Below are 26,417 nucleotides of genomic sequence, written 5' to 3'. Positions count from 1 at the left end.
AGCACAGTATATTTACTTTTGTAGGAGCTAAGGAGTTACCGGTTTCTGAAATATGTATCGATATTTTTATTGCATATGGTGAGAAATTATTTACACAGGGGTTCAAGCTCGCTGTCGAACTCTTGGCACCTTCCCTGCTCATCGGTTTAATATTTCGCATTACCATCATAATGTGAGCAAGCCTTGAATTTAAATTATGAAACACGTGGAGGTAAAGCTAATTCTGTAGTTTGTCGAGGGGCCAAAGTCACACAGGTTTTTCTGTAACTTACTCTTGTTCAAGGAGCGTTACAAAAGTTACCCATACTACTCCTACAAAACCTTGGTGAACCTGCCTTCTGTTTTTTTGTTATACTCTGCTTGATTATCACTGGCCATTTTGCAATTTTCTTCCAGGGATAAAATCTCTATAAAATATCAAACAAATCAATAAAGCCCTAATGTGGCTGTAATATGTCAGTAAACGGAATTGTTAGTAGTCCCCTGAATGTCACGCAATGAAGGACTCATTAACAGATACCTTATGAGTCTAACACAGCAATAATCGAACCTCGCTTCTCCAGCATAAAATGGAGGCACCACACCATGCCACGTGCACCTCTTACCTCTTTTTCACAGTGGGAGCTGAGGGTAAGAAGCGCCATTGGGCTGTTCGGTGCGCTGCTTCCGAGCCCGGGTTGCATCATATGGTCGCCGGGCTGGTTAGGGCATGGCAAGCTCAGCACTTGGTTGGCATGTTTACTTCCTAAAGTAGTAGAGAGGTACTGCTTTACCTGCTGCCGCTGGGCTTGCTGAATGTGGTACTTGGTCGGATTTTCAAGGTGGGTCTGCACCTGGAAATATAATAAGAAACAGCGTCACTGGCCAGTGTGTATTCTGGTACATGCGTAATAGAGTTAAACACATTGAGGCGATGGGTATAAGTTAACAGCTTCAAAGAGGGTCTTAAAGTAGAATGTATAAAACTAAGTAACCAATGGTGCACAAGTTTTCTAGGGTCTGCCAAACACAAAGTGAAACTTTAAGACATACTCTTTTCCCTTGTTCCCTAGACAATAAGGACCTTATCTAGGGTTTGTTGGATGGGATACTCCATTACAAGCGTAGCAGATATCCTGTCCGCCGTATTACAAGCATAATAGATCTAGGTACTTTTAACGAGGAGGATGGGATATTCAACACATTTTGACAATGTATTCAATCCGTAAAACTTTCTATAAGATCCTAAACTTGGCTATGAACTTGTATGGAAGGGCAGATGTAGAAGACCTCTTTTTGTGATATCTCGGATCACTGCAATACTGCGTCACCATCCACATAGATCAAAATATCATCCAACTTATATCTGGAACAGGAATATCAGCTCCAACACTCATAATAAATAACATCAAAAAGTACATTTTATTTGTACCTCATTAACCCTTAATAAACTAGGAGTCAAGGCAGAAATAATTTTCAAGTATATGGAGTAAAACAGTTATTTTCACAGTTTAAGCCAAGTTTCACATACCTAATTGGACGCAATTTCATTTAATATTACCAAGGATATAGTAGATAGATAACACTATCCGATTCCCTTGTAGTCTCTCACCCATTTACCCTTCCTTTCTTCGCTGTTCCCCAACCAGATTCTTATCTGTATTCCCTCCTTCTGGTAAACCCCACTACTGCCTTTAAGCCAGGTCTGCACAAAACAATTTCTCTACATATGTACAAGGTTTCTATCTTAGAGGATATATGCAATAGAGAGAGAAACCATTTGAGAGTAGAAAAACGGAGCAATACAGCCAAATTACGAAACACAAAGAAGTTGAAAATGTTGAAAAAATGACAGGTTTGCTACACCTAATATCAATTCCCCAAGACAGAACGGATCACGGAATATCACACAAAATGGAAACGTTTAATGCTATTTCATTTCCCAACCAAATTATTGTCAATCGCGCTCATGGTCAAGTAGCATATCCTGTTAAGTCAAAAGCGAGGGCCACCAAGTTTCATATAAACTGCTAAGGGCTACATACGTAAAGCAATATTCTATATCTTTGCAAATTACAGCAAAGAAAAACAAAAAAAATGAAGGAAATAATTTTTACTATAGGAAATACTTCCATCCGTATAACGAGAGATGCTTTATTTCTACCCCTTTCCGATGCAAGATTTGCACAAAACATAGACAAACTTATCTATTTCAAATTATTCATTGAAATTCTGTCAATATCAACTCATACATTTTGGTCACTGACTACCAAACATACACGTAGCAGACATTCTGCATGATTCGAAATAAGCAGTGCAATTGATCATATTAAAACACTATGCATTTCAGTGCAAACTGCTAATAGTATGTACCAGTGAAATATTATAAGCAATAATTGGTGGGATATAATACAAGCTGCCTCTTGCTGTTGTCTAGAACTGCAACATTTAGCACTGTATATGCCCCAGCCCGGAAGCACAACACCGAACAAACACACAAAAATAGCCTACCTGGTAATGATTGTAGTCCAACATTTCCAACATGGTGATAGTCTGAAAAATGTGTGGTTTGCTAAGCAGGCTGGCAGGCGACTATCTTTCTAAGCTGTTCCTCACTGGAGATCAGTGCATGAGACCATCACAAACAAGTTTTCTTAACACTGCAAAGAAACTTTGTCGCCACAGCACATCTTATAATAACCTAGGCTAATTAGTTACGCGTGTGTAATGAAACAGATCATACAAACAGCCTCTAGGAAACCAAGAAGGCTTAACCCTACATTTTGATACAGTTTTTTTCACTGCTTTGACGTCACGCTTTTCCATAAACATAAAAGGACCTTTTTAGTGACGGGCTATCAAAGTACGATTGACAGCTAGCTTGAGGCAAGAGAACTATTCATCTTTAGTTCCAGTCTTACCACCAGACAATGGCAAGTCTCTTTCACTGTAACTTTTAAAGTTGAAAATTCTCTTTAGAAAGCAGACATTGCTTTAAAATTGCAACACATGAGCCTTTTCGACACGTGCATCAGGAGCTTTTCAGACCAGGTTTTCTCGACCCTTGCATATTTTTGCCATGCGCTCGCCTTAGCCAAGTATGACAGGGCGAGGGATAAAACAGATAAATTGTTTTGGCACAATTATCAAGGGAAATATTAAAACAGTTTCTGTATACTGTGATTCTTACTTTCCCAAAAACTCGAACTCAAATCTTTTGGAAAGTAGGTGCTCGAGCAGCGAAATCACTTAATTTACACATAAATCTATCTTTAATAAGTAATATCAGAATACATTACCCAAACTGTCTTGAATCAACAAAGGTAATTTATTTACTGGCTTTGTACGTGTTCCACAGTAGTGTCATGTGATTCAAAGGCTTAATGTGTCAAAATCAGGAAAAGCAGAATTTTCTCCAAATTATGGCTATTACATTATTTAAGGGTAAACCAACGATAGTACAAAATGTCACCTTATAAAATTATATCTTTTATTTATTTTTATTTATTTTATGAGTTTTATATAGCGCTGGCTAGACCCGTAGGTATCAGATCGCTTTACATTAGGTTACACAATGTTACAGAAAAAGATAACAATTACACAAGGCGGGTGGGACAAATAGAGGGGAGGGTGGAAGTGTGAGGGGGAGGATGAGGATGACGTCAGGAGAGACAAAAGGAAGTCTGCCTAATGACCGACTGGGTAGGTGACGTTCTAGGAGGGAATCCACCGTCCGTCACTCCTTTAGCTAAACAAGGTAGCTCCATCGGGCATCAGTCAAATAGCTAGGTCTCAACTGACGAGGGGAAGCTCAAAGAAGAAAGTCCAGTTGGTAATCAGGGTGTGAACAATGGGCAAGGACGGGAGAGGGCAAATGTCAATAGCTGGAAAGAGGAGAGAGGTAGAGGGGAAAGGGGTAGGAGGGTAGGGGCAAGGATGAGGAGGGAGAGGAGGACAGGAGAGATGTAGGAGAGTTTGCCCAAAGACCGACTGGGTAGGTGATGGCCAAGGAGGAAATCCATAGTTCATCAGTCATAATTGCTAGGTCTCAGCTGACTAGGAAAAGTTCTCAGAGTAAATGTCCTGGTGAGTGAGCAGGAACAGGGTTGGGTAAGGGCTGATCAAGATGGCAGGTGCTACAGTACTTTACAGGGAAGGATGGGCCATTCTCCCTTAGTTCTTAAAAGGTCACAAGATCTCCCAAGCGTCAATATGTGATCTGGGGTAGCACAGTCCATTAACAGCCCACCAGGACTCATCTACCCTCTTGGTGGGACAAGCGTGGTAGACGCCGCCGTTTTGCCTCGCACTTGGGGGGGGGGGGGGGCGGTCCGCTCACCTCAACCTTCAGCTACAAGTGGTCAATAGCTTAGCCACAATAATAATGACAGGTCTTGAGGTGCTGTGGTAAATGGTAGGTGGATGGCAGGCTATCCGCTGGATATTTTAAATTGGTAGTTGCCCAGGATTGTTCTCACATTAGTTCTACTTGCCACTTCTCCTAAAGGTTCCCGTTGGGGCAGCGTGTATTCCGGATGCTTCATCAGGCACCCCTCTGGGCGCATCATGTGGAGAATCCCTTGCTGGGCATTTCGAGCACCATAACTGTTGCCTAAATTCTTTGTTAGCAGGTTGTGGAGCCAAGTGTAGGTCTACAACACTGTTAAAAAAAGAAGTAGGGAGGTTCACTGTCAAAAAAGACTATCAAAAGATTAAACTGCTAATTTGATGTTCAAGTCCTTTTTTTAGGTCGTGCATGGCAGCGCAGATGTCAGTCTATGTGATCAAGAGAGAAAGAGCTTTAAGAACAACACTGACAGAGGTTTGGCACCACCCAAATGTTGATTCACTTGTGTGGAGATTTTGATTGGGCATAGGTTGAGTATTTCCACAGAAAAAGAGAGCTTGCACTTAACCTTTTACCTTGTGGGAAAGCTTTTAGTCAACATGCAGGACTGGGTTGGGTTAGAGTGACAAGCCATTGATCAACACTATAGTCTCATGTGTTTAATATGAAACGTTATGACAAAAGCAATAGGCCTGGACTTAGTTATTGTGAATCACAGATGTTAAAGCCAATAGGCCATTAAGGGTGGGTGGATTTTATGACATTACAATGAATGCCTTTACCGCACAATGCGTAACGTTATGGTTAGGTGAATTTCTCAGTGACAAAATTAACGTATTGAACAAAAAAAAAATCACAGAAATTCACCAGCTATAGTTAGCAGTGCTAACTATAACTTGCGCCTCCGCCATACACTGCTTATGACCTCACATATGACATCCCTCATGACAGGTTTTATGACACCATTAATTACATCACTCAAGACATCTCAAAAGAAATACATCACTGATGTCATTACTGATTACATCATCAAAACTTTGCTTTCCCACATATTGATATATTATTTAATATGGTATTAGAGGTCTGAGAGTAGCTCTAACAGTCTTACTTATTACAAAAGTGTGGCACACCTAACGCCATCTTGACTGAATCAAATTGCAACTTCTAATCAAAGATAGGGAGGAGGAATTGGTGTCCAATCAGTTCCCCAGGTTAGATATCTAAATCAAATGCAGGACAGGACACTTGTAACTATGTTACATTAGGTTTCTTAGATAACCCTCATAAACGCTATGTTAGTTTTTGTTGCGGTTTATATAGTTTTTCCGCCCCACTTAAGCGTGGTGGCATTTATCATTGGGTCATCTAGCGTGCTATATGCCAGCCTCAAGCCTTAGGCAACCTCTGGTGTGGTGTAGTAGTGTCCAGAGATGTGCGCAGATACCCCCACAGTGAAGGTTGTACTTAAAAAACAAACCTACATCCAAAAACGACTTTAATTATAATAGGATGCGGTCTGTTATTAAAATAGATGGGTATGCTCTTAGATCAAGTTACTGGATCTTCGCATATCACTTCACTCACAAAGTCAACATGTTTCTGCTCCTTATTGCCCTGCCGGATCTATGGAGCATTCATCAGGACAGACACAACACAATAAAATTCTACTCACACCTTTTGTGTAGTATTCAGTGGTCTTTTTTGTTACCCACTTTGGTTCAAAATTGTTCAATACACCTGTAATAAAAATCAGATATAAAACATTTTCTCAATGGCGGGGGTATACCATAGCATATTTTATATATCTTCCTTATTAGAAGATTGAGCATTAATTTATGCGTATTTTATTCACATTTTAAGTCTCTATGGGGACCATCATGGCGAGTCACAAAAGGAGCTTTCAAGAGCGAGATCAAACACTCCTTTTGGCAGGAATTTACTAGAAAAGAAAAGAGAAGGTGGGGGGACAAGTAGTTTCTGATGTTGTCACCCCCTCTATTGTCATCAAATTGATTTTTCATCACATATCGACTTTGCCCATAATGACATGTTCTTATCAAGCTACGTTATGTTAGGCTGCTTTCACATAAGGTCTCTGTTTCATTAACCTATTTCAAGCGCGACTTTGATGTTGATACGCTTACAACGTAACTATTAGAGTACGGAGAGTCTGTATTACTGGGCTGTTTGTTAACAAGACGAGAAGAACCCCATTGTTATAGTTCATAAACATTTAAATTGCACCTTTCGTTTTTACACACAAAAATATATATCTGTTAATACCACAATAGATTATTCATTAGTTGCTAACATTTTAAACATGTAATTTAGAAAGGAACAAAATGGGGGTCATTTTATCATAGAAATTATGATTAGCGCTGTAGAAAGCAAAATTAGGACATATCTTACACAAGTTCTCCTATCTTCCTCATCTATTTAATTCAAACATTCCGACATCCAGACTGAAACACACACTTGCCACACCAGGAGCAGACTGCCAGTTAACTCCCTGGTGATCAACTGCAGCTTTACTACAGTGTTCTAACAAGCAACTAGAGTGCTAACATTCTTAATTGATGAGAAAGGTGTTGCACATTTGAATGCTATATTCATAGAATTGAAGTGGAAAACTGAAAGCATTTTCTATTGCGGATACTGCAGTAAATGAGGAAATTATGGCATTCATAACAAATAAGACTCCAAAGATGGCCACCAGAGAAAAAAGAGCCCAAATGTAACCCAAATACAACCCAAACATAGCCCATTATAACCTATTGACAGATGTGTGCAAAACGCATAATTTTTATTTTTTGCAGTATAATATCTGGAGAACTTGACCCAAAGTTATTGGAGTACTTTACATGACAACACATTCATTTTGGTTTTAGGCATGGGGAGATTAAATGATTTGCTCAGACTCACAGGATGTTGAGCCAACGCTCAAACTCGATGTTGAAACTCGAGCCTGGTTTCCCAGTTACAAAGTCAGCAGCTCTGCCCATGCACTCTCCCCTAAGTGCAACAAATAATCAAGTTATCAACTGGATACAAAAAACATAAAGAGAGCAAATAATTCAAAGTGCTTTGGTGCTTTTTGAAAACTCAGAAAATGTGTCCTTATTTTAGTTTTTCAAAACACTAATCATAATTTCTATTGGAAAAGGCCCCCTTATTGTTATTTCCAAAGGAAATGCTGTAGTTTTTACAGTTTTAATTCTATCACAATGACTTTAGGTGTGACTCACTTTTGTAATAAAAACTGAATTTTAGCAATCTAGTTATTCACTAGAACACTATGGCGAATAAGAGGTTAGAGGCATGGACTCTGACAATAGAGGACAGTGAGGAGGGGACAGCATCAGCAAATTAACAATTCTGGGAAGGCCAGAGGAGCAGTAGCAGCAAAAGGAACCATGGGGAGGGGGGCCAGGGAAAAGGGGGTAGGGCAGCAAACCAAACTATGCAGGGCAGGGGAGAGAAGCAGAGGCAACACAATGGTCCATTGAGGACAGAAAGGAGAGGCAGTTGCAGTACAACCACACACGCCAACAGACCAGATTCAGTCAAGAGCAGCTCCTTTTTTCAGTCCAGAAGGGCTTTATTTTAGCTGTCTCCCATCTAAAATTTCCTCTTTTTTCAATGCAAGCCATTGGAAATAATCAATGGCCCTGATTTTCTTTTCTAAATCTCCCTCTTACTGAGTTCCAAATGTTTGTATTTGTGGAAGAATGGACCATGGAGGGCAGGATGAATGGGGTAGGGACATGGACTCAGACAATAGAGAGCAGGAGGAAGAGGGCAGGGAAACCAAACTGCCCTTGCAAGGCAAGTGCCAGGAGTTGTGGCAGCACAATACACCACAGAGTGCAAATGGGAGGACAATGTTGCACAACTGACCATGGAAAGCAATAGAAAGGGGACAGGGCTATGTACATGGACAACAGAGGGCTGCAAGGAAGGAGACAAGGACGCCAAGATGAACATACAGGGCAAGCAGGAGGGGCAGTTGTTGCACACCGGACCATGAAGTGCAGGAGGAAGGGGACCGTAGAAGGCAAAAGGGAGGGGTTAGGAGCACGCATATGGACCACAGAGGGCAGGGGGCCAGAGGTGAGGGCGGGAGCAGCAAGTCAAGCATGCTGGGCAGCACGAAGGGCACTGGACACACAACACACCATGGAAGACAACAGGGAGTCTATACGGGCATACATATGGACATCAGAGGGATGGTGGGAGGGGGAGGGGCATCAAGCTGACCAAACAGGTGGGAGGGACAGTGGCAGAACAAAAGACCATGCATAGCAGGCGGGAGGGTTAATAGCAGCACAAAGGCCATGCAGAGAAAGAGTGAGGGGGCAGGGGCATGCACAAAGGAGCTTGGAGGGCAGAGTGAGGAGTAGGGGCTGAACACAGACAACAGAGGTCAGGCAAGGGGCTTCATAATAGACCTCGCAGGATGGGTAGGAGGAGCAGTTGCAACACAACAGAGAATGAAGGACAGAAGGGAGTGGCAGCAAAATGGACTATGAGGGACAGCAGGAGAGTGGGTAAAGGGGCATTGAACTTGGACCATGAAAGATAGGGAGCAGTGACAGGCGGCAGCCATCTGACCATGCTGGGCAGGCAGGGAAGCAGTGGCTGCTCAACAGAATGCTCACTCTAAACAGGAGAGGCAGTTGCAGCTTCATGAAACATGTTGGGGAAAAGTGAGGGAGCAAGGGCATGCCCACAGACATCGGAGGGCAAGGGGAAGCAGGGCAGGGGCAGCAAGCTAAGCAGAGAGTTTAAGCAGGAGGGATGGGGTAGATACATGGACTTGGACAACAGAGGCAGTAAAGAGGTAGGTATCGTGAAGTAATCTAACCGTGCAGGGCAGGCAGAAACACCCAAAGGTGTAATAATGGCCAAACAGGGCTGGAATGACAGGCTGGGGCATGGACTTGGGAAATGGAGGGGGCAGGGGTAGCAAGCTTTGGTGGAGACTGCACAACGGACAATGCCATGCCAGGCCCTCAGTCCAACCCCCGACCCACACCGTGCATTGCTGTGAACCTCTCCTTTTATATTATCAAAAACACTTAAAATTCACTGAATAAAAAAAAAATATTACAGTGATATCGTAGTTGGAAATTATAAAAATATCTAAGTTTTTTCTTCTTAGAAATTCACTGAAAAATCTAAGGATAAAAAGATGTTATAGTTAGATGAAAATGTCACTTGAAACATATAGGGCCTGATTCACAAAGGGCCTCTGCACTAGTGACCAAGGCCCCGCAGTCAAGGGGAGTCTTCGCACTCGGGTTGGAATGTCCGCAATGGGTAGTCTCTTCTCATTGCGGAGATTCTGCCCAGAGTGCAGAGACTCCCCCACACCTGCGGGGCCTTCGCCACAAGCCCAGAAGCTCTTTGTAAATCAGGCCCAAGACTTGAAACTAACAAAACCATTTATATTTACTAGTTTGTTATCTCAAGCAACTGTACCTCATGCCCTAAGGTAACAATAACTTGCGTCTCCGACTTACAGATTCTTCATTAATAATTTTACATCAAATGTTGCAGTGATATTATCAATTATGTCATAGAAGATGTCATGAGTGATGTAATATGTGGGGTAATTAGCAGTGCATTGTTAAGGCGCTAGTTAAGTTACTTTGGGGCACGAGTTATATTTACTTGAGTTAACTAGCACTGCTGAATTTCAATGGATTTGTGTGTGTAAAATCTGAATCTAACCATGATGTCCCTGTAACCTTTGTTTTTGTTTTTAATCAAAAATATGCCCCTCAACTAGTGGATCACCTAGTGGAGGTATATAATGAAGCACTGGAGTGGGGGGGAACTTCCACCCACCATGAGAGAAGCACTAATTGCAATGATTCACAAACCAGACAGGGACCATTTACTTGCTAGCTCCTATAGACCGATTTCTCTATTAAATATAGACAAAAAAATCCTTAGTGGTATTATGGCAGCGCAGCTCCTCCCTGGGATTTTCCGGGTCATCCACCCAGATCAAGCGAGGTTTTTCCCCAAACGCAGTACTGCATACAACCTTAGGAGGACAGCACATATTTGGCAGGCTTCATGCCTGACGACTGACTATTATGCCATGGCGCTCTTAGACAGAGCAGGCATTTGATTCAATTGAGTGGCCATATTTATGGTGGGTCCGAAGACTTCCTTAAATGGGTTAAACTGTTGTACACTTCTCCTGTGGCACGTATCCGACTAGGACAACAGGTATCTAAACAATTTGAACTACACCGGGGGACGCGGCAGGGATGCCCACTCTCACCGCTGCTGTTTATGCTCAGAATGGAACCACTAGTGTCTGCATTGTGGACAGGGTTGGGTGGATGGTGGGGTCAAGGTAGAAGAGACCACCCATATGCTGTCCTTGTATGCCCATGATACCTTGGTCTATTTAGGCTGGCCATCTGAATCGGTGCCACTACCGATGGCACCAACACCGGGATGTCCAAACTCATCCCAATCGGGAGATTGGTACAAAGACCTCGGGCGGACTGTGGTGTGGAAATGATACCCTGGGGTGAGGGTGAGGAGGGAACAGAATATCTGGGAATACGGTTGTCAAAGACCACCACCAGGTTCCTAGAACTTATCATTGGCAGGATAATAGAAGGGCTAAAGGGATCCATAAGGTTCTGGCGAGAATTACTGTTGTCCCTCATGGGCCATATTGCGATTATCAAAATGATTATCGTACCCAGGTGTCTGTATGGAATGGAACACTCATTCTATATTATACCTCTGAGTTACTTCCGGACATTGGACCAACTCCTTGTCGATCTTTTGTAGGGTAACGGACATAGTCGGGTTTGCAAACATTACAAAGGCCGTGGGGAAAGGGGGGTCTGGAGGTTCCATGTCTGGAGCTGTATTACATGCCATCCCAACTTCAGCATGCAGTGCACTGGCTACACCCAGCAAATACGTGGGAGGATGAGTTATAAATGGTCACACATACTGGATTTACATTGCCATACTACTGGTGCTTGGAGAGGGAACCCCTGCCCACATGCCATACATAATATGGCATGTAGCTGGGATATGGGAACAGGCAGTACGAAGAGTGGTTAAGCACGCTCCCTATGCCCCGGATCTGCCTTTTTTGTCATTGCGACAGTTTGCCCGCATAGCGGAATCAATGTCTGTACATAGGAGGAAGGAAGGGGGTGCCAAACACTGGAAGATCTGTACACAGAAGAGAGATTCATAACATGTGAAGAATCCACAGAGTTCTTTGAAATGGGTGCGGGACAATTTTTGCAATACACAAAAATATCCCAAGTACCTGAGAAATTTGGCAAGACTTCCCTTAGGAACCCACTAGCATTCACATACTAACGGTAATGCTGTATATTGCGGGGGGAAGACGATTAAATTCTCATCTATACAAGGCCTTGAGGGAGGATTTGTTGCATGGAACCCTATAAGTGAAACAGAAATGGAACAAAGTACTAGAGGAACTGCTTTCAGATAAAGAATGGGAGAAGGTGCACGAGGGAGTGATAACAGTCAGCTCCAATGCAAGATTCAAACTCCTGCAATATAATATAATTCACCAAGCTTACCTCATTCCGAGCAGACGACATAGGATTTACCCGACCCGGGGGGATGAGTAGCCCAGAAGTATATCACTGGCGGCGGACTTCCTCCACATGATTTGGTCATGCCCTATACTGGATCCCTACTGGGACGCGGTGATGACACACCTGCAGAGAGCAACGGGATGGGTGCTCCCACAGGACATATGACAGACTGTCCTTAGCTTGATACCATCCCCTAAACACAAAAAAAAACAAGTAGGTGTTTTCTTACCCTTGGACAGGTGTTAGCCAGGAGGCAGATTGTAATAGTATGGCTACGCCCTAGACCCCCATGAGTAGACATGGGGGATGAGGGATATGTGTGAATGGGCAACAGTGGAAATGGTGCGAATGATGATGGTTCGGAAAGATGAAAAACGTGAGGATGACCTTCAGGCATGATATCAGATGCTTCAGGACCTTAGGGGGGAACAGGACATGGGAACCCACGACCCCACAAATGCAGCAGGAAACACAGCACAAAGGGGATGACAGGAGGATGGTACAGTGTAAAACACACCTGATATGCAGGTTTAATGACTATCACCACACCAAACACCCATGACAACTGGGCCTATAGTTGGGAAGGGAAGGGGCGTAGGAAAAGGAAAACCAAAACTTGGTTTGATATGTTTGCATTTTGTGTAAGATAAGATAGCGCAATGTGAATTTGTTTAGATTGACTCGACACCATGCGGTATGCTGGGGAACAGGGGGACTGTGCTGCTGTTGCGATATATGAATGCAACAATGTTTCTATGCAATATAAATGCCACTAAAAACGAATAAATCTGTGAATTTCTACGTTTTTTAATGGTTGTTCCCAACTATAACGTCTCTGTAACCTTTGATTTCTTTGTGAATTTCAGTTTTTTTATATAAATTGTGCTACGATTTCATCATTAATCTAAATTTACTGATATACATTTTCATAAGTTTATAAATGCATTTTATTCACACATTTATTCTTATTATATATTTGAAAACAAAAAAAATTAAGGTAAAGTAACTTGTGTAGTCTTTCTATAATTGCAATACGCCAAGTCTTTCTTTAAAAAAAATATTTTTATGGATCTGCGGAGCTGTTGTGAATCCTCTGACAAATAAGGGGTCGGCTGGTTATATCGCATACATTCAATACTAAAAAAACAACATATTTACTGCAAACATATGCTATTGCAAATTCTATAAGTGTATCACTGACTGTGTATAGATGTGTAAGTGGCTGTGTGAGTGACGGTGTGGGAGTGGCTGTGCAAGTAGGTGTGTGAGTGACTGTGTGGGTAGTTTTGTGGGTCGGCGATTGGCTGTGTGATTAGCTTTATCGATGGATAGGTGGGTGTGTGAGTTGTTGTGTGGGTCTGTGAGTGGTTTTCTGGATATGTGAGTGGGTGTGTGAATAGTTGTGTGGCTTTTTGCGGATGATGCGGTACTGTTGGCAAGAACGGATATATCAATGCATTGACTATTAGAAGGCTTTGAATCCTTCTGTATAGCAAGGACATTGTCCATTAACGTTGATAAAATAAAATACATGATTTTCAATCAAAAACTAAAATTGCGAGCTACTATTAAGGTTAATAAAACATTATTGAAACAAGTGTCCACTTATGAATATCTTGGCATACGATTGGATGCTAAACTTAAGTGGTCCCAACAGCAATCAAAAAGTACAATCATATTGGCACACCAAGCTGGAGGGATATTGTGGTTTGCAAATTCATTGGGCAAGCATTCAGTGAAATCAGCAATCCTAGCCTACACAATGAAAGCAAGGGCTGCTTGTATATATGGCACTAAGGTTTGGGGTTAAAGAAAGCACCGAAATTCAAATCACTGAAAATAATTTTATACAACGTTTGCTACAAAGAGGTCCTGGTACACCAATGTTGCCTCTGAGGACGGAAATCGATATAGCCAAAATTGAGGACCATATTGCACTGGCTCCCCTAAGATATTGGTTTGCACGTGGTCTAAGCCTGCATTGACATCATAGAGACTTATATTACAAGATATTATGAAGCAGCCAAGATTTTCACAAGCTACCTTGGTTTGCTCATTTGTCGGATGTTCTGTCCACCATTGGCTTAAATAAATATTGGCTTCATCCAGAAACAATCACAAGCCTTCATAGCCTTGATGTGGCAACACCGGCATATTGGGACTACAAACAACGAATAATTATGAGCCACCTAACGGATAATTATGAGCCACCTAGGTGCCTTATCAAAGCGCTATTTCTCTTTCAATCGAGAATTGGGTTTAATTGATTGTCTGGATGATATTTATCAGGAAGGAAAAAAGCTCTCTATCTCACATTTAGACTAGGTAGCCTACCAGTGGCTTCTGTGACTCAAAGATGGCTGAATACCTTGTGATGGAATGGAGCAGTGCCCTTTTCCCCGTGGAGGATGCAAAACGTTGACACATTTTCTTTTGCTGTGTCATTTTACTTACCACATCCGTAGATATTATTTGTGACCAATCTTCTTAACATCTAACATTAGAATTTGCAAAGAGGCAGAGGCTCTCTGTATGAGATTTGATGACAGAGCTATTACAATGGCTGTTTCTTCTTATATATTTGCAGCATGGAAACAAAGATCAGTGGCATATTTAAATTTGAATGTTGACAAGCAAGTTGGACAATCTTCTAATGGAGTTGTATAGATCAAGTTAGCACGCAAGCAATTATACATACTATTTATACGTTAAGAATTTATCAGTTTGGTTGCAAGGTTCAGTGAGTTACGCCACAGGTATTGTTGTTGAAGTAATGAGTATTGACAACATGATTGGCTAGCAAATAGGTGGCTTGTTCCTAAACCTATTTTATATTGTATTAAAGGAAAGAGTTGCATAATAATTCTCATTTGTGTGAGAAATAGGTGTTACATTTTTAGTAGATGACCAAATACAATCTTAAATGAACTGCATAGTTTATTGAAAAGATTAGTAATTGTGCCGTAGCATTTGATCAGACGAATTATTGAAGATAATTGAGCTGTATATTGAATTTTAATTGTTGTGGCTTGTTTGGCGGAAACAATAAACTATCTTTAGTTGTCTGTGTGTGTGAGTGGTTGTATGAGTGGGTATGTGAGTGGTTTTGTGGGTCTGTGAGTGGGTGTGTCAGTGGCTTAATGGGTGTGTGAGTGTGTGTGTGAGTAGATGTTTGGGTCTGTGAGAGTATGTGTGTGTTTTTTGTTTATTATGAGACAGGATCCATCACTCCTCATAAATCTTCGAGGATCCGGGCAGATCCACAGATCCTCGTGCGCTAACAAAACAGTTTTTGGACAATTTCCTGCCCATAGGGGGTCCCACAGACCCCTCCATCAGTCCCATGACCCCTTCTTTCACTTTTACATTTTATTCCCCCTTGGGAACTATGTCCTGGTGTAAAAAATGATGGCCGCAACTTTCTTCTCAGGTTGCGACCAGCCAATCACGTCACTTCTGTTGGAGCGTGGACGTTGGTGGCCGGTAAATTTTCCAGGGAGGGGGCAGGGGCAAACACGCACACATACACATCATTCACACAGTAACACGCCCACTCACAACACTAACACATACACATACATTCATACATACATGCACACACCAAAACAAAACAAACACATACAGCTCCACAGCAGCTATCTGACAGGGAAGCCTCGGAGATCCCAGAAGGAACTAAGGTCAGCCAGTGAGGGAAAGCATTAGTCCAAGTCTCTGAGGTCCCAGGAGAGTTAGGACTGCTGCCTTCTCTTAAATTGCTAAAGATTCTCACAGAATGCCATAGTAAGCAAGTGGTTTTAGTGTTGGTGTCAAACCCTCAGGGAATAAGTTCTGCTATTTGACAAATCCTGTGATGCAATTTTAGGAAGGGTGGTATATCACAATTTTGCCATCTATCATTGTGTAAATATATGTAATATTGTAACCCAATACCAATAGTTAACTTGTGCAAAAGTTTGTCTATGGTGGCAAATCGGTGATAAATGCTATAGGCCGACTGATTCAAGGAAAAAAGTTATGTCAGAGGCCATATGTCTTATCTTATTGTTATAAAATGTATAACAAACTCGGAAGGCCTGATTTATTTATTACAAAACACATGTTAAAGCCAGGCATTTGTGGTTGGACTGTTACTACTCCACCTGAAAGTCTGCATACAGGTATTGTGTTACATGAACCCTCACAAATTACTGTAGATAACTAGGGTTTTGGTGTTTGTTTCCTGCTCTGATTTCGTTCTCAGAGAAACCCTGCAGGTAGAAGATTTGCACTTTGATAATCTTATTTAATTCTATTGGGAGTGGTTGACTATTGCTTTGCCAATAATTACGGTGTGTATATTTTATTATATTATAATATTATTATATTTTATTATGTTATACTTGATGGTTACCTTGTAAGAAAGCTTTATTTGCACATTTGTGTTGTCCTTAGAGGATATAGTGATAAGCCAATGATAAAAGGAAAAGTCCTGACTCTTTCAATATAAAAATGTATATCAGATGCCGTAGGCCTGATCTGTTGATTATAAAAAAAAAATCATAAATGCAGCATGACTAACTTGATTCTTGAAAAAATGGTTTGTTAAAGCCAACAGCCTTTTAATGGTGGACTTGTATTATACTGTTTTAATTGCATATAGGGAGGCATTTTGCTACATAAATTCTCACATAATACTTTGGTAAGCAAGGTTTTTGGTGTTGACAAACCCTGTGGGTAGAAGATGAGCAGCGTACTACTTCTTGCTAGACCCTTATCAGAACATCAACAGAGGATTCGTCACAGGGGTCAATCAAGAGGAGGGTTTTTAATGTTGTGTTATCTTTGTCTACTGGAGTAACTTGTATGGCTGTTTTAAATTTTATCAGGATGGCACTATCAATAAGGAAACAATATGAAATGTAATCAAATTTTGCCATCTCCTTTTAGGATTTTTTTTTAATCTGTCTAGAATTTTTAATATATGTGAGCTATATGGTTTATTGGTCTTTTAAGTATATAAACTTTCCTTGTGTGATTCATATATGTTATACTTTTATGGTTAATTTTAACCGAATAAAGTTATTCTTGACGTGACTTGACTACACAATGACGCAAACTCGTTGTCGATGTCCAATGGGTGAGTGAGGACCTCTTCGCTCGCTGAGCATATGGCAGGTTTGGCCATAGCAGCCACTCGTATCAGTTGGGCCACCAGAAGGCGGCCTACCTCCTGCTCATAGTGTCTCCCTTTCAGACGCTGGAGGGTGTATTCAGCTTTAGAGGTAAAGAGGCCATTAAGGGCCATGCGGGCCTGTTCTAGGCAGCGGCGGTTGGGCACATTGGGGTGGGCAGAGTAGAGGTGAGTAAGGGAGGCTATCTCACCTTCCAGTTTATTCTTGCAGATAGGATGGTTCACAGTACACACATCATATAGTACTCATATACATGATGAACAAGCCATGAGATAGAAATAATAGACTAATGAAACATTGAGATAAATAGTCAATGAAAGAAACATGGTGGTACTCAGCAGTCCGTCGTCAGCTAGGCTCTGCAATCTCTCCATAATACCTCCGGGGTGCCGGGTTTGGAGCTGTACGACAGTCCTTAAGGCTCTCATTCTGTGGTGGAGGTGGATTTCAGGGGAGAGCAGTAACTGTCCACGTCCTGTACCTGTGTGAGTGCAGCCACTGCTTAAAGGGTTTGGTTCCTGCCTCCCATGGAGCGTGCCACCCTGTCAGGTCTCTGCCCCTACGTCCACGAGTGGTTGCCGGTTGGGACCAGCAGGGCTAGTGACGCTTGGGTGCAGCCCTCCACAGCCACAGAGGAAGCAGTGTCTATGTCCTGCAGGGTGAATCCAAGCATAAAGCGATGTAGGTCCTCAGAGTAAAATAATTCTTTTGAGGAGCTGTCCTTAGTGATCCGCATGCGAGTGGGCTTGAAGAGGCCCTATTTGATGTCCAGCTGCCAGAGCTGTGGAAGTAGAGAAAGGAAGGTTCTGAGGCATTCGTTGGTCTCCCTGGAGAATTCCGCAGCCATCCGTACCTTATGGCTCTCGTAGGAGTAGGGACGGAGGTTGCAGGCTGCAGCTAGCAGTTGTCGGGCCTGCTCATGACGCAGGAAGCAGGCAACGAGGGGCAGTGGACATACTGATAGATCCCTTTGTGGTGGGCCAATGCGGTGAGCCCGCTACGTCTCCAGAGGAGGGTCAAAAACAACACCTGTGAGTTTTGGGAGGGTGCCCCCGAGGAAGGATTTGGCGTCAGGGCCCTCAGCATTCTCTGGGAAGCCAAAGAAACATTGTCTCCCAGACTCCGGTCCTCTAAGTCAATGTCTTTGCTACGCAGAAATTTCTTGTTCCCTCTCTGGCAGGGTGTTGAGTCGGTCCTCTAGTGTGCCGATTCTCTGGTCCAGGCCATCCAGATTGGCCTAGAAATCTGCGATGTCCAAGCTAATAGATTTGGTCTCTGCTACCAGTCCGGAGATGGACGTGTCCATGCCCTCCAGTCGGGGACCCACAGTGGAGATTTCCTGGAGTAAGTGTTCCATAGTGGCATACCGAGTACCGGTCGTAGCGGGTTTGGGTTGGCAGAGTTGCGGGGTCGTTGACCCCTGATGGTAAGCCATAAGTCAAGATTGGTTTAGAGCTTCAGTGAAGAGAAACGTACAGGTTTGTCTGTGGTCTTACCAGGAGACATTCTCTATTCATGGCGCCATGGTCTTGTGTGAGAGGGGACGCCATGCCAGTCTACAGTGCGTGGTGGCTTCTAAGCAGCAGGTCTGGGGAGCAATAAGACAGGGGGTCTTGAAAGTGCTGAAGCTGGTGGGGCCCCAAGGCTGGTTGTGCAGGGCGCCGACAACTGAATAAGGTGCGGGTGGAAGTTGTGCAGAAAACCCAACGGTGATGCAGCTAGGGAGGGAAAGGCAGAGGGACCCAGGCTGTGCTGGAGAGCACCCTGGCTGAGCGGTTGTGTGCCACCAATGGCCAGGCACTGTGCAGGAATCACCAGAGTCCAAGCACGCCTCCAAAGAGGGAGCGCTTGCAGTGTCTGGATAGCGGTGGGTACGATGCAAATCGTCACCCTAGGGAACGCACACAAGTGAGTGGGAGGCCCCCGGGCATGACCCAGACTGCTGTGTTGAAGGAGGCCCGTCCCAATAGGGCTGTCAAGTGGTAGAGGATGGTGGGACTATACCCTGCCCTTCAGGGAAGGGCATAGTCTCGTGGCCAGCATCTGGATAGTCCGCAAATCCCTGTGTAGGGGGAGGTCCAGATGTGCCGTGGTGGCTGGAGCCAAAGCCCACCATGTCTTCAGACCCAGAGTTCTCCTGCCCGCTACCTGGTTAGTGAGGGCGTGCGGGGGGCGTAGGTCCCCGGTGCGTCGAAAGCCAGGGGAGGGTTGAGGGATGACCAGCAGCAGAGGCGGCCAATTAAGGGGAAGGCTCCCGACGAGCTAGGCAATCAATGCAGGCATAGGCTGCAAGGTCCCCTGGGTCCTCCGTCCACCAAGCACCCGATGGTGCGGTGAAGAGGGCCAGTCCAGTGGCTTACGATGGTGGTCAGAGGGCTGAGGCGGCGTGCCCTGAGCAGCAGGCCAATGTAGCGAAGAGGGCGGGAGCAGGTCATAGGACCCCCGCTAGTCTGTATTTGCCATTGCAGTGGGGGGGAGGTGCCCAACGGGCTTGTAGGCTGCTCCGGCTGATGGTGTACCAGAGCTGCAAGTCTTGATGTTCGTGCGGGCCTCAGGCCCTGTCTGCCGCCGTCCCTGCAGTTCCAAGTGAGAGGGGCGGCGGTGTCACGGTATCATGCACTTATGAAGGTATAAAGTATCATTACCTTGTATAGACTATTCGTGCTGGGCCTATGCAGACCAAATACGGAATGGTGGCTTCCACTCAGTTTCAAGAATCAACTACGGTTCTTAGAGAAACCTGCCTTCAGCGATAGCCGACCCGCCAGTTGACGCACTGAGTGATGCTGTCTTTTCCCAGGCCGAGAAATCCAGTTCCAGTGTTTCCGGTCCACCCTTGCGGGGGGCTTAGTAAATCACGTTCCGAAAGGGAGATACAGGACCTCCCTCCTGCTAAACCAAATGTACAGAGTGGATTAAACCCGCAGAGAATTCTGGGGTAGGCTCTTGGCAGAGATTTATTAAACCTAAGCTACTGCCCACTTACTCCTTCCCTCGTAGACCTAGGTTAGGTTCACTGGGGTAGGCGTATTTTAGAGGCTCCGGGGGAGTACTTTTGGCCATCTTTTATCATGGTATGTATTTATATGTTTTAAGCAACAGATAGCTTGGAAACCATATAATGTTTTACAGTATTACTTTGGAATACGGTTTGTATATACAATCATTGCACTTTGGAACCAGTATTGCGATTATAGCAGTACCTTCCCTATGCTTGGGTTACACAATCTACTCCCTGCCATTGGGGGGGGGGGGGGTCCTGGGTGCCCTACTGTGCCCGGTGGCCTGAATGCGGTCATACTTTGCCATGCGCCTAGCAGAAATGGGACAGGCCCGGGTTTTACATGAGCTTGGCAACTGTTGGGTGCAGTACCATTGGAAGCTGTTTTGGTTTAGCATTAGCGGGACTGGGACTAGGTGCGTTAGGCAGAGGCAGGCTTACCAAACAGCTCGGTGGAATAGGTCTGGCATTGGTCGTCCGACAGTTATAAGAGACACATTTGGCCGGAATGGTTGTGACAAGAATGCTGATGATTTGCCAAGGACCATGCTTGACTTTTCTATTTCTCTCCTGTTCAGTAGAATGCCCGCAAAGGTGGTGTGGGTACTGGGGCACTCGTTGGTGCATCACGCTACGATGCGACTATGGCAGCGGTGAGTGGTGAAGCCGGTAGGCTTGAATGGGGCGGAGTTTCAGTGGCGAGACGGGCGGCCCCGGAGTGCGGACAAGAGCCTGGAATATCTTGGTGAGGCGGCACAAGGGGGAATTGGCCAGGTTGTGCTCAGTGAAGGGCCGCTTGTGCCACATTCCGCACCGAATGGTCTCCGGTGAGGTGATGTATCACTAGGATGGAGTGCAGTTATCTGCCATGGTGAGATGGGCCCGGTCGTGCTCAGTGAAGGGCCGCTTGTGTCACATTCCACACAGAATAGTCTCCGGTGAGTGGAGGTACCACAAGGATAGAGTGCAGTTACCAGACATTGGTACGGAAACCTAGATTAGAGGATTCCGGTCTTTCATTCAGAGCGCAGTTGGGGAAGGTGTCGGACCTGTGGGCCCGGTTCACCTTTGTGGCGGTAGAAAGACCTTGGAACAGTAAAATTGACTGACGGAATGGACGGGAGTCTGCCGTGCGTACTCCCTAGGCCAGCACTGAGGGGGGAGAATGGTAAGCTCTCTGCTGGAAAATATGGCCCCGGCTGGGGAGGCTAGGGCGACAGGTTACGAGCCTCCTGGGTCCCTGGTCAGCCTGGTGGTCTGAGGGTGAGCACCTGGAGAGGGCGGACAAGGATCAGAGGTTTGGGGCCCACTCCTTATGTGTGCAGGTGGGTTGCACCTTGCGTGGATGCTCGGCATGGAAGATGCGAGCTGGAAGGCCCCTTAGTGCTGGAGGATTAGAATCTTGCTGAAGAAGATCTTGAAAGTCAATAATAAAGTTGTGTTGATAACTGTAAATAATGAATTTGAAATGCCTTGTCATGTTTATGAAATGTCAAATATTAAACATGGCCGTTTTACACCCATGAGAATCTCTGTTGATGATTTGAATGTGGGTCGACAAGTTATCAGGAGGGAGCGGGGAGCATGCTGGGGGATCCAGGTCCTACGAGGTACTGGGAAAGGGTGCAGCAGAGAGGCAGATGGTAAAGCCCCCGCTGTAGGTCGCTCCGGCCGGGGTAACAGCCGCACTGTGGGTCGCTGCTGCACTTCTAGTACAGGTCCAATCCTCCACTAGTATCATAGGGCCAGATGAGGGAGGCTGGCGGCAGCACAGATGAACCTACGATCGCCAAACATCAGGAACAGACGCCGCATGGAGAAGGTGAAATAAGAAGGCAGGTTACATAGCTTCTGCCATTCTGAGGACGTCTCTGCCATCCTCCGTTCCCGTATCTGCACGGAGCTCGGGCATCAAGCGGTCATCTTCATTTGTGGCCAGACCACACCCCCTCTATTTACATATCTTGAGTTCAGGAAAAATGTTACTTGTAATTCAGATATATCTCTCCCTTCATGTCCTCATCCATTCACTTTAAGGCAGCCTTAGAGTGGCATAAAATACTCTGCAATAGCCATCATGTGCCCATTCCAACTGTCTCAACATTATATCTCTGCCCTGATTTCTGAAGGCACATACAGCCATGTTCTCTGATCTCTAAATAAGCATGATTCACTTGGTTCTGATTTCTGATATATGTTGCTGTTCTCTATCTTAACTGAAAAAGGACTCTACTGTCACTGCATTAATCGCTGTTGAAAATGTTATGAATTTTCTATAAAAGAAAGGTATTGTTACATAGAAGCTAGCAGAAAAAGATTCTTTTATAGCATTGGGCCTAGTGTTCTAATTCTCTAGTATCTCCATCAGCCCTGGTCAAAAGGCATCATACCACTATCAGTAGGACTAAGTATCAACATCCGTCCAAGTTCAAAGATGGGCATGGCCTGCTATTTATATACCACCTCAAACATGAATTTAGGCAGTTTGCTAAGGGCTCCCGCCTTTGCTTATATCCCACCTCAAGGAGCCCTGCACTCTAGTAGAAGAGCATTCAGCTCCAGCTAAGAGTGCTTTAAAAATATGGTACGCTCTCTTGGGGTCATGCACTTAATGACCCAGGAGACGTAAATGTTTTCAGTTTATGTTGCTGGAGGCTGCTGTATTCCCATAGCTTACCTCAACAACAAACAATTGCTTGCAGATGCCCCTGCCTCTTCTAGGGTTGTTTTTAAAAAAGAACGCTTAAAGATCCCTTTCAGGGCATTATGGGGTGCGCCTTCAAGGAGCAGTGAAAAATAAATGAGTGGCTCTTGTCACTCATTTATAATTTCTTTCTTTATTCTGTGTGTCCACATAGGACACCCACATTCTATTTCTTTGCTGGGGGCCATTGTAGAGGGGCAGCCCCCCCCCCGCGGCCCTTTTAGCTCCCCTACTAGCACTAATCCTGGGTGCCAGCGGGAGCAGGCAATTATCATTATTATTTGTTTTAAATTGTTGAGGGGGTGTGCCTCCATTCCCTGGGTCTTTACAAGCCCCGGGTACCACACTCCCAGTCAGTAATCATTTATAAAGATGAGTGGGGTACGCAGGCCTGTCCCTGTGCTTTTACGGGCCCTGGATACAAAATCTCCCAGGGCGGTTTTCTTATTTAAGGAGACAGAGACATGTGCCCCCCCTTCTCAAGCTAACACTGGGCCCAAGGACCCCATCCCCAAGGACTTTCTCTTTTTTTTTTTTACCAGGACATGGCACGTGGTCCCCCTTTCCCGAGCCAATACTGGCCTGGGGACCCTATCCCCTGGAGCCTAATCTGGGTCCCCCAGTAACCACTGGGGGCACCCACAAGACAGAACTTTGAGGGCTGCAGGGGGAGTCCCAGGCCCCTTAGGCCTGCCAGCTCCCCACCTGCACCCTTCCTAGAGCAGCTGGAGCTGGTACCTTTTTCCGCTCCAGCCAGGTGGCAACAATCCCAGTTTACCTGCCGCAAGAGTATTGGCAGAGAAACACACGTTTGCTCCCGTATGGCAGAAGCCTTTTTGCAGCTCTTGCCAGGTGGGAGCAGACAAGTTTTCCCTGCCCATGCTCTTGCGAGCAAGGAAACAGTGTCCTGGGGGGAAGCTCCCCAGGGCAAAGTGATTGAGCCGGCTCCCCGCTGCCTTTGGTGGCTCAGGGAGAGGGGTTGTGCAACTCCCCCTTTTATAATTGTGATGTGGCCTGGGGGATTGAGTTCTCAGGGCCTTTCAGGGGTCCGGAGGGAGTCCATGCGTCCCCCTTACCTGTATTATTAAATCAGTCACAGGTGTTGGGGTCCGAGAGGTCTCCGTGAAGCTCAGGAAGGGTTCCGAGCGCCCCCACCTACCCTTTAATTTAAGCAGAGACTTGGGGGTGGTGTCCCAGGGGCCTCAGTGAGGCTTAGGAAGGGGGGCACTTGCCCCCTCCTCCCCACAGTATTAAAATATGCCACCCCAGGCCTTGACCTACTTGAGGGTTGTTTATTTTAAAGCTTTTTTTATATTTCGTTGTAGATCCACTGCAAATTTGCTGGCTTGTTTTCTTTTTTAAAAATGTTTTTTGCAACAGAGGCCATAAGTGGCCATAAGGGGGTCAGGGCATCCCTATCCGAGGTGGAGGGACCGTCCGCAGGGGCTGCGGCGTTCCCTCCCTCAGAATTAGGATGTGACCGCCACCCTGGCGGTCACATCCCCTATATTTAACTTTGCGGCAGGTGCTCCTTCAAGCAGCACCCGCTGCAAGGTTAAATGTGCATGTTTTCCTTTGCATGCACGAAGCGGCTGGCACCGCGTGGTGCCTGCCGCTTCGTGCATGCAAAGGCAGGGGGGTACCATAGGTACCCCCCCATGTGCACCCCCCACCCCCCAACACACCTGAGGGCCCGCAACGGGCCCCCATACTTAACCTCATCGCTGCTACACATATTCCCCTCCGGTGCTGAAGTATAATGATAATGGGTGTGGTCATGACGGAACGGTTCCGTCATCAGCACAGCTCCACTGTGCCTCATGACGGAACCGTTCCGGCATGAGCATCGAAGGGGTTAAACTCCACATGCTTTTCTACGGCCGAAAACCCGCCGTGGAAAAGCATGTCTCCGCCGGCATCCTAATATGGCTGGCGGTGTCTGATAGACACCGCCACCATATTAGAGCTTTTCCGCCACGGTCGGAAGGCGACCACTGCGAAAAGCGGCGGACGAAAAAATGACCCCCCAGACATCCCAATCTGGCGGGGGGTCTTTTCTGTGTCCGCTGCAGTAAATCCGCATCTTCGGGGCCGGCGGTGGCTTCTGCCGGCCCGGAGGATGCGGATTTACCGCGATCATAATCGGGCCCTTAGTTCCGAATCCTCAGATGGCTGCTGAGACATTTTGAGATCTGTGGGCTCTGCAGATCTTCCTCAGCATAAAAAAATCTATATTTTTTTGCCTAAATTTCTTTCAAACTGCTGAAATGGATTTACCTCAAATCGCAAAAAGGATACTTTCAAGAACAAGGTCTAGCTTTATGCCAAATGTGGTGCAATTTTGTTCAGCAGTTTTTGCTGTATCACTGTTCAATTTTCCCATGGAAATGAATGGGGGAAACGTGATTTGGGACCCCCATTCCCCCTCTTTTTCTCTGCCCCTGCTTCACAGATCATGCTGAAACTTTCCAGGAGATAAAAGTGAAGTGAATATTTGGACCATACAGTTTACCCTCCGTACCTTAAGACAGGGCTTTAAGTGGGCTGGGTCTCACCGGGGCTGAGCACCGGCAGTTTTTTAAAAGAGGCCTTGAAACGAGTCTCTATCGGGCTCTGTTTTGTGCTCTGGCGCAGGCGGTCTGTTTTTTTCCAGACTGCAGCGACATAAGGCACATCGATGTGCGCATGCTCACACTGCTCACTTCTAGGGGAAGAGAAATCCTTTAAAGAGAATCAGTTTCTCTCTGGATTACCCTTCTCTTTTTGAAACGCAGGAGCAGCAACATTGCCCTGGGGTCACCGGGGCTTTAAGTGGAAGCTTTTTCAATATTATATACAAGCCATAGTCGCTCCTTGTTTATCTTATGCAACTGACAACCATTGACAAAGCCAATAAACCTGTTTCTTGGTGTATCATATATCTAGATGCAATGCCAGAAACTGAAAAATACAAGTCGGGCGGCACACTATGCTAAGTAAGTACAGATTGCTACCCTATATGTGTTAAGCCACGCCCTTAATTACATCGCCCACGCCCCTTTGAGTGACCCCTTAGTTTTTCATCCCACTGAAAGCCCTGCCTTAAGGCTTGCGCCATGTTTATGGTGCATGCTTGTGCGCAAAGAAACCTTGCGCATTGAAATCAGCTCACTGTTGATAATTCAAGAGGAGTCTTCGGGGAGTGATGTTCAGACAGTGGTATGTGGTTCCCATCCTGGAAATGGAAAGACTCAGTGACATATCTTCACGCATACTGCTGTTAAAGGGTTTGACACACTTTACAGCTCAACAGCCATTCCAAATGAGTTTCTGTTTTACTTAGTTTGACCTCAACGTCTGAAACAGCGGGGTGCTTTGTTAGAACCTACCCTGCCTAATGAATCGATTGCTAAGGGCCTCCTGCCCTTTTCTAAGTGTGCAGCGTGGATTACTGTAATCTCACACTAATCTGACATTTCAAAAAAAAAAAGTCCCATTTTGTAGACCAACTCATTCTTAACATGTCCGGAAAGTGCACGCTAAATCGTAGCTACGTATATCCTGCTGGAATATGTTCCAGACTAAAATAGCACTTTATAATTACAGCACATTTATGCGCAGT

At 45.0% G+C, this 26,417-nt stretch overlaps 1 protein-coding gene across 12 annotated transcripts in view; it reads right to left on the bottom strand.

The window, feature by feature from the left end:
* Positions 1-26,417, bottom strand: part of MITF (melanocyte inducing transcription factor) — an 832,466-nt gene that overhangs the window by 42,173 nt on the left and 763,876 nt on the right. For 7 of the 12 annotated variants that reach the window (XM_086938884.1, XM_086938880.1, XM_086938878.1 and 4 more), the window contains exon 3: positions 606-833. In XM_086938884.1, coding sequence (XP_086795010.1) covers positions 606-833 — 228 coding nt within the window. Of the gene's footprint in view, positions 1-605; positions 834-2,490; positions 2,633-26,417 lie in introns of those variants that run through there. The other 5 variants (XM_086938886.1, XM_086938887.1, XM_086938883.1 and 2 more) reach the window with 2 other exon arrangements.

The sequence above is a fragment of the Lissotriton vulgaris genome, chromosome 9 (genome assembly GCF_964263255.1).
Source record: "Lissotriton vulgaris chromosome 9, aLisVul1.2, whole genome shotgun sequence".
NCBI lineage: Eukaryota > Metazoa > Chordata > Amphibia > Caudata > Salamandridae > Lissotriton > Lissotriton vulgaris.
Note: the sequence above shows the minus strand (reverse complement) of the source record. Positions and strands in the feature narration are given on the sequence as shown.